At 42.5% G+C, this 14,827-nt stretch overlaps 1 protein-coding gene across 1 annotated transcript in view; it reads left to right on the top strand.

Annotated features, from left to right (window-relative positions):
• Nucleotides 1–218: 218 nt before the first annotated feature.
• The window catches only part of thrb (thyroid hormone receptor beta), a 59,946-nt gene continuing 45,337 nt past the window's right edge, over nt 219–14,827 (top strand). The window contains exons 1-4 of the mRNA XM_061846209.1: nt 219–453; nt 2,008–2,108; nt 2,202–2,349; nt 3,200–3,405. Of these exons, the coding sequence (XP_061702193.1) occupies nt 351–453; nt 2,008–2,108; nt 2,202–2,349; nt 3,200–3,405 (558 nt within the window). The 5' untranslated portion in view covers nt 219–350. The remainder of the gene's footprint in view (nt 454–2,007; nt 2,109–2,201; nt 2,350–3,199; nt 3,406–14,827) is intronic.

The following is a 14,827-nucleotide window of genomic DNA, read 5'->3' as shown; positions in this document are numbered from 1 at the left end:
GTTGATTGATGAATAATTTGATTGATTGATTAAAACCTGGGAAACCCATCATTTTTTTAAGAATACTGAGATATTGTAATTCCTATTTTGATACTTCTCTACTGTGGATTTCCACAATGAATTACTCCATACCAGATATTTATGAGATGTCTCAATCTGAGGCTGGTGAATACACAATTCAGAGTGGTGGAGAACACTGTCTGTTTGCAGGTGAAGGACCACGATATGGACACTGTGAATCGCAACCACTTCATCACCTCCCCTGCCTGGAGCCAGTTTGGCCATCTAGCCAGCACTATAATTATTTGTATAGTGGTGTCCCTTCTGGTTTAAGCAGTGACTTTTGTTGCATGGAGATCCCTCTCAGCAATTTCCATCATCGCCCAGAGTATTTTCCTGAGATTAAATCAGACCTCTCACACTTGCACTGGACACAAGGAGAACACAAGAAAGGTAGGATACCTGGATAATGATCGTTTGTATTTTGTGACGAGGAGAAATGATTCATGTAAAAATGTTTCCTCATGTAAAACCATTTTTTTTCCCGTTTTTTTATTTATATTTTTTGGAATGTTGTTTTTAATATTGTTAACTACAGATGACTGATCAATGAATCAATGATGTCTGGGATTTCCAATTTAAGTCTTGCCATAAATCCATATCTTGGCGTCATGCAGCGGGATTCCTTATTGATTGGATTATTATTGATTGGATGGAGAGGTGACAGAAGGCTCATGCAAGATAATTGCTCTTTTTTTCCACCTACAATCCCCCTGCACCCTAAAAAATATATCTATATTTTGATCTTTACCTCATGTCCCCAAAGTGTTCTACAAATCAGAGGACACCAAGATTAAGCCTAATTTTGGGCAGATCATGTGATGATGTGAATTTTTATTTAGTTCATTAGTTTTCACTTGTTGTTAACAGAGTCACATTTATGAATTTTCTATGAAATGCATTTATTGGAATCAACATACTTAGTTGTATAATTGGATGTGTGCTGGGTCCCCAATTTCGAGAGGTTAATGTCTTGCTCAAGGGAACTTGGGACAAACACATTGCAACAGTCGCACTTTCTGTATTTTGGGTTCTGTGAGATTTGTACCTAGACTGCTTCTTCTCTAAGTCTACGTGGCAGTGTAGATATCTATTCGATGTTAATTTTGACAACTTCACAACTTCAGTGTGTCTTTCAGTGGAAAAACATTCAACAACAGTTGATTTTATTGAAAAAAAAAGGGTTCTCCATCCCATTCACATATTGTGTGTTTGGCCCCACTGATTAAAAAAAATTGGCCTCTCTGCATTGACAGGTAGGACAAAAGAGAAGACATACCAGACAAGGAGTGAGAAAGAGAGAGATGAAATATTCACTCATTTCATTCATACACTGAATGTAAATTCATAAGACCGGGATATATAATGATGACTTGTTGGAACTATATTAAATCCAATATCTATAGAGGGCGGCACACTGGTGCAGCTGTAAAGTGTTGGCCTCACAGTTTAAAGGGCTGAGGTACAAATCGCGGCCTCGCCTATGTGGAGTTTGTATCTTCTCTTGTGATTTTGTGGGTTTTCTCTGGGTACTCCCGTTTTCTCCCACATCCCAAAAACATGCATTACTTGGAGAATCTAAATTGCCCCTAGGTGTGATTGTGAATGTGACTGTTGTTTGTCTCTATATGCCCTGCCATTGGCTGGCAACCAGTTCAGGCTGTAAACCGCCTCCTGCCCAATGATAGCTGGAAGTTGCTCCAGCACTCCCATGACCCTCGTGAGGATAAGCAGCTCAGAAAATGGATGCATGGATGTACAGGGTCTATAACATCTGTTGATATGCATGTTAATTATGCATAAGAGTTCAAGAGAACAACATATGTAGACAGAAAAATACTCACAGGCATATATTGTATTTTCGCCCCTATGGAAAATTAGTAATACAACATCTTACTGAGTAACTTTATAAATATGTATAGTATGTAAAGTTTCTTTCTGCCCCAGGCTACATACCAAGTTACCTGGAAAAAGATGAACTTTGTATTGTGTGTGGGGACAAAGCTACAGGCTATCATTATCGCTGTATTACCTGTGAAGGCTGTAAGGTAACGAGCAAAAATCTCTGATTGTGGAAGGAACATTAATTTGTGATTACTTGGAAGAATCTCTGAATATATGTGGCTGCATCTCCTGTCTAGGGCTTCTTCAGACGGACAGTTCAGAAAAATCTCTGCCAAACCTATTCTTGTAAATATGAGCGAAAATGTGTCATTGACAAAATGACCAGAAATCAATGCCAGGATTGTCGTTTCAAGAAGTGTATTGCAGTTGGGATGGCTACAGACTGTAAGTCACGACACTAATTTGACAACATTTTTCTGTTATAGGTCTTGTTTTTCTTTTTTTTTTAAACATCAATACCTCATTTAAGTGCAAAGGTTAGGTCGCGGACCATTTCCACAATAGGTGACTGTGCAAAATACCACTCACAAATTTTTAAAAATTATTTATACATATTTTTAAGCTTGATGAACCTTCCCAAACTCATTACTCTGCCACCCACTTCTAGTAACCTCTACAATTCTCTTATAAACACTTTCTATATTGTTCAAAACCCTTTACATGCTTGATCATACGTTAATGCACAGTAATACCGTACACTATGTAGATTTTACTCCTTATAATATGTGTTTTACTTAATTTCAAAAAGTTAGCATGTTTTAGACAAGGAAGTGTTGATTTTACCACCCCAACGTTTACACCATACACTAAAAATCCCATGACATGGGGAATTACTTGTAATATGAAAATGAATAAAAATCTGCAAAGCACTGAATTTGCAAAAGGCGAACGGCAAGATAGGGACAGGACATGTTATCAATGGGTAAAAGTAATTGTTTGAACCAGTTAATATTATATGCACCAGACAACACAGCAGGAATCAGACGTCATATGATCTGAGTCAAACATTTTCACACTTTCCAACTAAAATGAATGCATTGGAATTTAGTTAAACATATAAGTGGAATAGTTAAACTACTGAAGACTTCCCCCAAGTGGACCACATAGGCCAGTCATTGACTTGACTTGATTTGTTTATTTGAAATGAATTAATAAATCTCTTTCCCTCCCCTTGAGTTATTCTGTCCACTCTTTTTTTCTTCCCCTCACCAACACTGCCCCCCAAAACTCCAAGTGGTGTTGGATGAGAGAAAGAGGCTTGCCAAGCGCAAACTGATTGAGGAAAATCGGGAGCGTCGGCGTAATGAGGAGCTACAGAAAAGAGTGTTGGATCAACAAGAGCCTACTCATGAAGAGTGGGATCTCATCCACATGATTACTGAGGCCCATATGGCCACCAATGCCCGGGGAAATCACTGGAAACAGAAGGGAAAATTCTTGGTGAGATATTTTCCTCCCTCCATTGCCGACCCAAAAAAATCAAGTGTAATAATATTAATAAATTTGCAAATGTGATGGCTACATGGTGCTGAATCAAAGCTTTCACAGTGGCTCTCAACCTTTCTACACCAAGAACCACCGTGGCTCTCCAAATAGTATCAAAATGAAAAAGGTTAAAAAACAGTCATTTAGTAGTCCTTAGTGTGCATCCAAAAATAAAAGTTTAAGGTTTAATTCGTAATAAGTGTATTCCTGATTGTAATCCAATTTAAGATGCTCAGTTTGACAAAAGTGCTCTTGAATTTATTAAAAACATCATGAAAAGATAATGTTAATTTTGATTTAACACGAAAAGGGGCATTGAAGACAAGGAACAACATGAAGGTCAAAAATATTGCAAGGACTGGCATAGCTTAGGTGTAAATTGCAAACCATTACACCACAGCTAAATGTTAATACTCTGGAAGTAGAACCTTGGATCTGGCAAGCTTAAACGCAGGTGATGATGAATGCTGACTGACAACAGGTGCACGGCCAAGATGGTGCTGCTTACTGGAGAGAGAGAGAGAGAGAGACAGAGAGAGAGAGAGAGAGAGAGAGAGAGAGAGAGAGAGAGAGAGAGAGAGAGAATGACAGACAACAAAGGAGCTGCAGGGAACATGTCACGACAGTACTCCCATCTCAACAGATGCCTCTTAGTTTCCTGCTCGACTTCCCAGGGTTAGGCGCATAAAATGTCTTTAATTAGTGAGTTTTTGGGTGATCCAGGAGCATTCCTACGGACCATACCCCTCCCAGTCAACATGGAAATGTCCAGGGGAGACACGCTCTCCAGGAGGTGGGGCTGGGTATGGTAACACAGCAAACGGGCCACTCCAGGGACTGATTTGCCCACTCCATCTGGCCATTGGACTGTGGATGGTATCTGGAAGCCCACTAGTTTATAGAACTCCTTCTAAACTAGAAAGGAGAACTGGGGACCTTGATCCAATACAAGGTCGATGGAAATTGCGTGGAGTTTGAATCCATGATTGACCCTTCTCCATCGCCGTTAGCCGTTTCAAATGCAGAGAGTAGCTCAGTGAGGTTTATGTAATGGACTTACTTGGAGACCTAGTCAATAATGGTGAGTGGGACTGTGTTACCTTCAGATAAGGGCAGGTGATGTACTCCAGGGAGATGTGGGACAAGGGGCGGTTGGGAATGGGTGAGGAGTGCAGGAGACCAGCTGGAGGTTGGTGAGAAGCCTTGCCTGAGGCACAGACAAACCAGGCTAGGACAAATTCTGGGGTGTTTTTGACAAGGCTGGGCCACCAGAGGTGTTGCTAGATTAATTAGATGGTGAGGGTAATGACATGTTGACAGGTGACCTTGGAGTTGTGAGCCGGATTGAATGAAAACGTTTGTGCGGAATAAGGCACGAATAGTCTGTTAGTCAGTCCGGTCTTGAAATATAGGTGGTCTTATGAGCCTCGTTAACCAACTGTTGGATTTTCCAAGTTGCTGCTCCAGTGAAGCATGAGGAAGGAAAGATGGGTTCTGGTGCAGAGTTTGAGGGGGTTGAGTACATGCAAACACGGCATCAGGTTTGCTGTTGCTGGAACCAGGACGAGATAAGAGGCTCAATAAGAAATGGTGAACGGACGTTACACAGCTCACCACACACTACAGCCCACTTTTGGAGTCGTTGTTCTTGAACTGTAAGACGTTTTACTCTCCGCGTGAATTTGCTTCTTTCATTCTCGTAGGTGTTTACATTCCACCCCAAGCTAGCATGAACACTTCTTGAGTAGGTCAACAAGATTAAGGAAAAACATCCAGATTTAACTGCTCCTAGGAGATTTTAAAAAAGTTAAACATCACCACAAACTCCCTAAATATAAGCAGCATGGTTTGATTAAAACTCTACAAGGGCACAAAATCCACATCTTTTCTCACGTGCCGTGTGAGCAAAGCTGCTCTGCCACAGCAGTGGAATAACCCCAGAGGGTCGAAAATCAGACCAGTGCGGATGAGTGACATAATTGTAGCTCATCAACCAACAGAAAGGGGAAAAAGAAAAACGATTCTTTGTCAGACGGATATGAACTACAGGTTAAAATAATGAAATAAATAATGAATGATAGTGAAAAAAACGGGATGGTCTTTGTCAATTTGGAGTGCAAGCCCCTTGTCACATTCCAGGAGATGTTCATCATCATTGTACTTTATAGCTGTTACACCGACTAATTGAATAATTTACCTTAGAACAGACGGCTTTGTGCTGATTTATCTTCGATACGTTCAGCTGGTCGTGAGGTCGGCCACAAGCCTTAATCCACCGTTTGTATTTATCTAAATTACGCTTTGGGGTGGGAAAGCCACCAGATATCATCCCAGCGCTCGTCTCCATTACACATTCCCGAGCCACATCGAAGCACCATATTTCCGAATCGGATAAAAACAGGACTATACTCTCGCAATTCAGAGGCTTAAAGTAAGCACGCACTCTCTTTCTTTGTGGATACAAGATCCTGGATGTGGATAGCATGGGCGGAGTTTAGAAAATGATGCTCACTGATTGGTCAAAAGGGAGCTGTCAATCATTCTCACAGATCCATGGATTGCACGAGAAACCATCTGACGAAAGAAATTAACATTGCAAAGAGTGACGATGCAGCTAAACTGGAAAAAAATCTTGGCGCTAATAAGAAATAAATAAAATAAGAAGCCATTGAATTAGAGCTCTAGAGGCAGCAAGTGAATGACTTGAATGGGGGGTCAAAGACTTTCTTAATGTTTGGTGGAAAAGGAGTTCAAAATTCAGAGTTCTGGAAAAATGAAGAATTAGGGAAGAAAGGAGGAATACTTCTCGAGTGAGGGTGTTCATACATCCATTTTCTACTGCTTCTCTGTGTCGGGTCGCAATTGAGGTAGCGTCAGCAAGAATACCCAGACTTCCCTATCCCCAGCCACTCCTGCTCTTCTGGAGGGATCCTGATTAGGTGTTCCCAGGCCAGCCAAGAGACAGTCTCTCTAGCGTGCCCGGGGTCGTCCCCGGGGTCTCTTTCTGGTGGGACATGCCCAGAACACCTCACCAGGGAGGGGTCCGGGAGGTATCCGGATCAGATGCCCCAGCCACCTCACGTAGCTCCTCTCAATGCAGAGGAGTAGCGGCTCGACCCTCAGCCCCTCCTGGATGACTGAACTTCTCACCCTATCTCTAAGGGAGACCCCGGACACCCTACAGAGGAAAGTCATTTCGGGCGCTTGTATCCGGGATCTTGTTCTTTCGCTCACGACCCACAGCTTATTCCCAGAGGTGAGGGTAAGAACGTAGATCAGCTGGTAAATTGAGAGCTTTGCCTTTCGATTTAACTCCCTCTTCACCACAAGGGACCGATACAAAGTCTGAATCACTGCAAAGGCTGCACCAATCCACCTGTCAAGCTCCCGTTCCATTCTTCCCTCACTCGTGAACAATCCCTCAAGATACTTGAACTTCTACACTTGGGCCAGGTTCTCATCCCTGACCCAGAGAGGGCACGCCATCCTTTTCCGACTGAGGACCATGCCTACAGAATGCTCCAACTGAGAGTTAGAGATCACGGCTTAATGAAGCCAACAGAACGACATCATCTGCAAAGAGCAGAGATCCGATGCTGAGGCCACCAAACTAGACACCCTCTATGCCTCAGCAGCGTCTAGAGATTCTCTCCATAAAAGTTATAAACAAAATCGGTGACAAAGGGCAGCCTTGGCGGAGTCTGAATCTCACCAGAAACAAGTCCGACTTATTGCCATCACTTTGGACCAAACTCTGACACAGGGACCAAACAACCCATATCAGGGTGTTCGGTATCCCATACTCCCAAAGAATACCCCCACCCCACACACACACACGACTCCCTGAGGGACATGGTTGAACACCTTCTCCAAGTTCACAAAACACATATGGACTGGTTGGGCGAACTCCATGCACCCTCGAGGATCCTGCCGAGGGTGTAGAGCTGGTCGACAGGACGAAAACAACATTGCTCCTCCTGAATCTGAGATTTGACTTGCCAGCACCCCTAAATAGACCTTACCAGGGAGGTTGAGGAGTGTGATTCCTCTGTAGTTGGAACATACCCTGCGGTCCACCACCCCCTGTCTGCCAATCTAGAGGCAGTGTCCCCAATGTCCACGCGATGTTGCAGAGGCGTGTCAACAAGTACAGCCCCACAACATTAAGGAACTCCACGCAAATCTCATCCACCCCTGGGGCCCTGCCACCAAAGAACTTTTTACCTCTTTGGTGACCTCAACACTCAGCGAACCCAGACTCAGCTTCCTCATGGGAAGGCGTGTTGGTGGAATTGAGGAGGTCTTCGAAGTATTCTGTCCACCAACTCACAACATCTTGAGTTGGGGTCCGTAGTGCCCCATCCCCACTATACACGGTCTTGACGGTGCACTGCTTCCCCTTCCTGAGTTGCTGGATGGTGGACCAGAATTTCCTCAAAGCCGTCTTAAAGTCATGCTTCATGGCCTCACCGAACTCCTCCCATGCCCGTTTTTTTGCCTCACTGACCATCGATGCTTCATTCTGCTTGGCCAGCCGGTACTTATCAACTGCCTCGGGAGTGCTACAGGCCAAAAAATACCAATAGGACTCATTCTTTAGCTTGACAGCATCCCTCACTGTTGGTGTCCACCAACGTGTTTTGGGGGTTGTCGCCATGACAGCCACCTTATGACCACAGAGCTCTGGTCAGCTGCCTCCGCAATGGAGACGCGAAACATCATCCACTCGGACTCAATGTCCCCCGCCTCCCCTGGAATATGAGCACAGTTCTTTTGGAGGTGTGAGTTGAAATTCCTTCTGACAGGGGAATCTTCCAGCCATTCCCAGCAGACCCTCACAATACATTTGGGCCTGCAACGTCAGACCGACATCTTCGCCTACAATTGGAGCCAACTCACCACCAGGTGGTGATCATTTGACAGGTCCACACCACTCTCTTCACTAGAGTGTCCAAGACATGCGATCACAAGTCCAATGACACGACCACAAAGTCGATCATCAAACTGCGACATGGGGCGTCCTGGTGCCAAGTGCACATGTGAACACCCTTATGTCTGGACATGGTGTTCGTTATGGACAATCCGTGATGAGCACAGAAGTCATGTCACAGAATACCACTAAGGTTCTGATCGTGGGGCCGTTCTTCCTAATCATTGAGCGTGTTCAATGAATCCCTTATCTTACAGAGAACTTTGTCCTGTCTTCCTATGTGGGTGTCTTGGAGGGGGAGTGGTTCTCTTAATGTTTCTGGAGTTGCAGGGTCCATGCTGGCAGGAGTATTCTGTCACAATACGATGGAGGAGGAGAACTGAGGACAAGGGAGAACATGGAGGTCAGAAATATTGTGAAGATTGGCGTATCTTGTGTGAAAGTTACAAGCCTGTGTCCACGGGTGAACATTAATAATCTAGAATGGAGTCTTGGATCTGGCATGCTTCAATGCAGGTGATGATGAAACCAGAGAGAGAGAGAGACAGAGAGAGAGAGACAGACAGACAGACAGAGAGACAGAGAAGCAAGCAAAGCAACACCCAATCACCAACAAAGGAACTGCAGCGAATAGCTCATGAACAAAAAAAACAAACTTAATTGACTCACTTAAAAGTTAAATGAAAATTATGTATATGTACAATTTTAAATGCAAATGTGCGTCCTTAAAAGTTAAATACAACTAAACTATACTTTAAGCATGTACAGAATTGATTTATTTTATCTTCAAGTGCCACCATAACTACAAGACCCAAGGCTGCATGATTTTTTTTTAACCCAAAAACAAATTTTTACCACATGTACAAGATGTGCAGAACTATTATTATTTTTATTATTATAAATTATTCCTTTAATCACTTGCCTTATACCAGTTGATAAATATCAAGCCACATCTTCCTTTTAGACCACCCACACCTAAATGAGTTAAAAGGAGCATCACTGCCACTGAGCCATTCAGAGGCAGTTTGGCCAAAGATTGAAGAGTTGCAAAAAAGTGAAAAAGTGGAGTGAATGAACTATGCCACTAACCCAAATCACTTGTGCCTGTACAGTAAATGTACTGAATGGTCCTCAACACAGCCACGGTTTAACTATTAATTACTTGTGTGAATTTCTGTTTATATTATTTTCCAAGCAAGGACACTGTATTGCAAATATGCATGACAGCTTTGTTTAACTCTCATATCAGCCCACGGCCAGCCATTCACACACTCTCAAAATATAAAACAGAAATTCACACATTTCTTCTAGGTACTGTATGCTTTGGACTATGGAATGCCTCATGTGTGAATTGAAATTCAATCTCTCTTGACTGTGCTTGTGTGTGTACGTTGTAAAGTATTGTCCCTATCCTGTTTTCTCTTGGGTGCCATTTGGAAAATGATTCACGCTGAAAATAACCAAAACCTTAAACAGTGTTTAAAAGAACAGGCTTTTTCAAGAGTCACTTTTCCCCACATTTAGAAAAATATTAAATTTAAGTACTTAATGCCAGATGGAAATTTTCACATCTAAATGTTGAAGGTAAATTTTAATATAAAACTTATATCTACAGGCGGCACAGTGGTGCGGCTGGAAAAACGTTGGTCTCACAGTTCTGAGGACCCGGGTTCAACCCCAGCCCTCCCTGTGTGGAGTTTGCATGTTCTCCCCATGCCTGAGTGGGTTTTCTCCGGGCACTGTGGTTTCCTCCCACATCCCAAAAACATGCAACATTATTTGGACACTCTAAATTCCCCCTAGGTTTGATTGTGAGTGTGGCTGTTTGACTCGATGTGCCTTGGGATTGGCTAGCAACCAGTTCAGGGTGTACCCCGCCTGCGCATTGACAGCTGGGATAAGGCACTCCCTGCAACCCTCGTGATGATAAGCGGCAAAAAAAAATGGATGGATGAATGGCGATATACATAGAAAGAGAGAGAGAGACAGAGAGAAAGAGAGAAGTAGTGTTCGAAATAATAGCAATAAAATGTGACGACCCAGATCAATCCACGTTTTCAGAATATTTTTAAGTGCGACATGTCAAACTTACAAGTAGGTGCAGTACATTCTCAGAAAACCAACAAGACCCAGTGTTCATGATATAAACACTCTTAAGGCTGTGTAATTGAGAATTTGTTGAAAGGGGTGTGTTTAAAAAAATCCACTTTTTTATAACTGCTTCATATCTGTGTGGCATGGAATCAACCAACTTGTGGCACCTTTCAGCTTTTTTTCCAATCCAAGATTCCTTAACAACATACCACAATTCATTTAAATTTCTTGGTTTTGCTTCAGAAACAGCATTTTTTTTTTATGTCAACCTCCAAGTTCTCGACTTGGCCACTCCATGACATTGACTTTGTTGGTTTGGAACCAAGACTTTGTGTTTACTAGTGTGTTTAGGGTCATTATCTTGTGGAAACATCCATTTCAAAGGCATGTCCTCTTCACCATAAGGCAACGTGACCTCTCTGAGTATTTTGGGGGATGCAAACTGATCCATGATCCCTGGTATGCGATAAATAGCACCAACACTATAGTAGAGAAAGATGCCCATATCATGATGCTTGCACCACCATGTTTTACTGTCTTTACTGTGTACTGTGGCTTGAATTCAGAGTTTGGGGGTCGTCTCACAAACTGTCTGCGGCCCCTGGCCCCAAAAATAAGAATTTTACTCTCATCAATCCACAGAATGTTCGTCCTTTTTTCCTTTGGCCAGTTGATGGGTTTCTTGGCAAATTGTAGGCTCTTCTGTTCTTTTTTTGAACAGAGAGGTGGGTGATTCTTGTGAATAGATTACCTTCACACAGACGTCTTCTCACTGTCACAGTACTTCCAGGTAACTCCAGACTCTTTAATCATCCTGGACCCGATCGTTTCATCTAAACAGCTGATATTTTTTAGCACCTCTTTATCACGTTTCCCCTCTCCAATGAATCTTTTAATTAAAGTAAGCTGTTCTTCTGAACAATGTGTTTAATGACCTATTTTCCTCAGGCTTTCACGGAGAAATGCATGTTCAACTGGCGTTGGCTTCATCCTTAAAGGGGAAATCCAGTGGTTTGCATTAACAATATATCAAATAGGTCATGTAATATGTACTCTTTCTTGACAATGTAATATTAAATCCTCTCTCATTTAATAGTGTTTTGAGAAGATTTTTAGCGACAATTATGAATTTTCAGGGGTGCTGCCATTTTCACGAGTCACATGAACAACACGGGCGTATGTGACGTGTTACGTGACGTTACAAACGCTCGATTACATGGGACGCCATTATGCCCAATGCTGATTTCTCAGATTTATCTTAATCTGATGAAGAAATAGCAGTATTGGTTGATCGGGAAGACGCTGGAATACTTCCATACAGAGCGGCGGAGCTCCCCAGCTGAGCGGAGCTCACGTCACGGCTCCGCCGTTCGGCGGCATTATTCACAGCCACAGGTTCAAATCTGTATGGAAGTATTCCTCCGTCTTCCTGATCAACCGAGCGGCCGAGGAGCCACTCACGGCTGTGCTGCTCACGGCTGTGTATGGAAGTATTCCTCTGTCTTCCCAATCAACCGATACTGCTATTTCTTCATCAGATGAGGATAAACCTGAGAAATCAGCGTTGGGCCTAAATGGTGTCCCATGTAATCGAGCCTTTGTTGCGGCACGGAACACGTCACATCCGCGCACGTAGGTCATGTGACTCACGAAAATGGCAGTACCCCTGAAAATTCATAATTGTCGATAAAAATCTTCTCAAAACACTATTAAATGAGAGAGGATTTTACATCACATTGTCAAAGTAGAGTACATATTACATGACCTATTGGATACATTTTTAATGCAAACCACTGGATTTCCCATTTAAATAGGGACTGCCTGGTTCATACCTCTTTTTCACAAAATTGATGACCTCACTGATTGAATGCCACTCTGCTATTTTTTTAACACACCCTTTACACAAAATTGACCAATTGCACAGGCTTAAGAGTGTGTATCATGAATGCTAGTTATTGTTACTTTTCTGAGAATCTCCTGCACCTACTGACATGTAGCAATCAAAAAAATACTGAAAACATAGATTAATCTGGTTCGTCACATTGGACTGCTCTTATTTTGAACGCTACTGTATATATATGTATGTATGTATGTATATTTAACATGTTCATTTACAATTTACAGTATATTTAGATAAATGCAGTAACTAACATTTATATATACCTGGATATTTAACATTACTATTTAAGATTTAAGTATAATATTTAGTATTTGGTGGCAGCATGGTGGCACAACTGTAGAGCATTGGCCTAACAGTTCTGAGAACCACAGTTCACTCCCGGTCCCGCCTTTGTGGAATTTGCATGTTCTCCCCGTGCCTGCATGGGTTTTCTCCGGGCACTCCAGTTTCCTCCCACATCCCAAAAAAATCCATTAATTGGACACTCTAAATTGCCCTCAATGTGATTGTGAGTGCGAATGTTGTCTGCCTCCATGTACACTGCAATTGGCTTGCAACCAGTTTTGGGTGTATCCTGCCTCCTGCCTGATGATAGCTAGGATTGGCTCCAGCACTCCCGTATCCCTCGTGAGGATCAGCAGTGCAGAAAATGATTAATATTGTTCTAAATATGCATTTCAGTGATTCAAAAATTCACAGATTTTGAAAGGTTTGAATGTAGACATGACAAAATGTTCAAAATTTTCAGCGTGAGCTACTTTAATAATGGCACCTACCACAAAAACACACATTCACCTTTTCTCCTTACCTGTTTGCTATCTTGTATGATTTTTTTATAATGTGTCTTCAGTTTTAACTTTCCTTTTTAGTTTGTTTGCTCTAGGTTCTTCATTGAAACTTCATGATTCCCGTTGCTTATCCAACAGGTCGAGGAAACAATGCTTCTTAATGAAATAACATGTAATTTATTCAATACCTCTGATCAGAGTGCAGCACGGATGAAGGAAACTAAGGTATGACTTAATATATACACTCTTTAGGCCCTTTTGCACCCAAAAAGTTAATGTAGTTCAACATTAGTAGTAGTACACATTACACTGCAGAAGTAACTACAATATACTTATTTTACAATACACGTAGCAGTAGAACAAAGGCCTTGTAAAAACCAACAAAGCAGGTAACATTAACATTGTTTAAAGTAAATTTCTTAAATCCACCTCTGGGATTATAAAATACTCATTACTGTAATTACAGTGGGCCTCTTACGAATCATAACAAAAGTATTGTAGGTTGTATAGCTCAAGCTTATCTATTACGGCAAATGACAATGTAGTCATGAATTACTATAATTAATTGATAAGCGATTCAGAAAAGGTATGGTTGGATGATGGTTAGACGATTTTACTTAAATTATTATGAATAGAGATCACACTTAGTACGAGGTGTTTGGCCCCTGTACCAGTGTCAGATTTTGATCCCAATTGCCGGCAGTAAATCGCACTCGTTTCCATTGAGGGTTGGACACCGCCAAGGCTGCCCTGTTCCTAACTTTTATGGACCGAATTTGTAGGCACAGCCGAGGTGTAAAGGGAGTCTCGTTTGGTGGCCTTAGTGTTGCATCTGTGATTTTGCAAATGATGTGGTTCTATTGGCTTCAACAAGCCGTGATCAACTCTCACTGAAGCAGTTGGCAACTGAGTGTGAAGCGGCTGGGATGAAAACACCATCAATAAATCTGAGACCATGGTCTTCAGTCGGAAATGGGTGGAGTGCACTCTCCAGGTCAGGAATGAAATCCTTCCCCAAATGGAGACTATCAAATTTTTTGGGGTCTTGTTCTCGAGTGAGGTAAGAATGGAACCAGCGGTTGACAGGCAGATCTGTGCAGCATCTGCAGTAGGCCGGACTTTGTATCAGTCCATTGTAGTGAAGAAGGAGCTAAGCCGAAAAGCAAAGCTCTCTATTTAGCAGTTAATCTATGTTCTTAACCTCACCTATGGTCAAAGCTGCAGAGCTGTGGGTCATGACCGAAAGAACAAGATCCCAGATACAATCAGCTGAACTCCGCAGGATCTCTGGGCTCTTGCTTAGAGATAGGATGAGAAGCTCGGTCATCTAAGAGGAGCTCATAGAAGAACCACTGCACCTCCGCATTGAGAAAAGCCAGATGAGGAGGCTGGATTGTCTGATTCTGTTGCTTTCCGGAAACCTCCCTGGTGAGGTGTTGTATGTCCACTGGGAGGAGACCCTGGGGACACCCCAGGACACACTGGAGAGACTCTGTCTCTCAGTTTGCTTGGGAATGCCTCATAATCCCCTCACAAGAACTGGAGGAACTGGCTCTGGAAAGGGAAGTCTGGGCTTCCCTGCTAAAGTTACTGCCCCTGCAACGTCACCTCATAGAAGCAGAAGTAAATGTATGGATGGATGGATAAGACTTAGCAATACGCTAC

Source organism: Syngnathoides biaculeatus, chromosome 1 (genome assembly GCF_019802595.1).
Source record: "Syngnathoides biaculeatus isolate LvHL_M chromosome 1, ASM1980259v1, whole genome shotgun sequence".
NCBI classification, from domain to species: Eukaryota; Metazoa; Chordata; class Actinopteri; order Syngnathiformes; family Syngnathidae; genus Syngnathoides; species Syngnathoides biaculeatus.
Note: the sequence above shows the minus strand (reverse complement) of the source record. Positions and strands in the feature narration are given on the sequence as shown.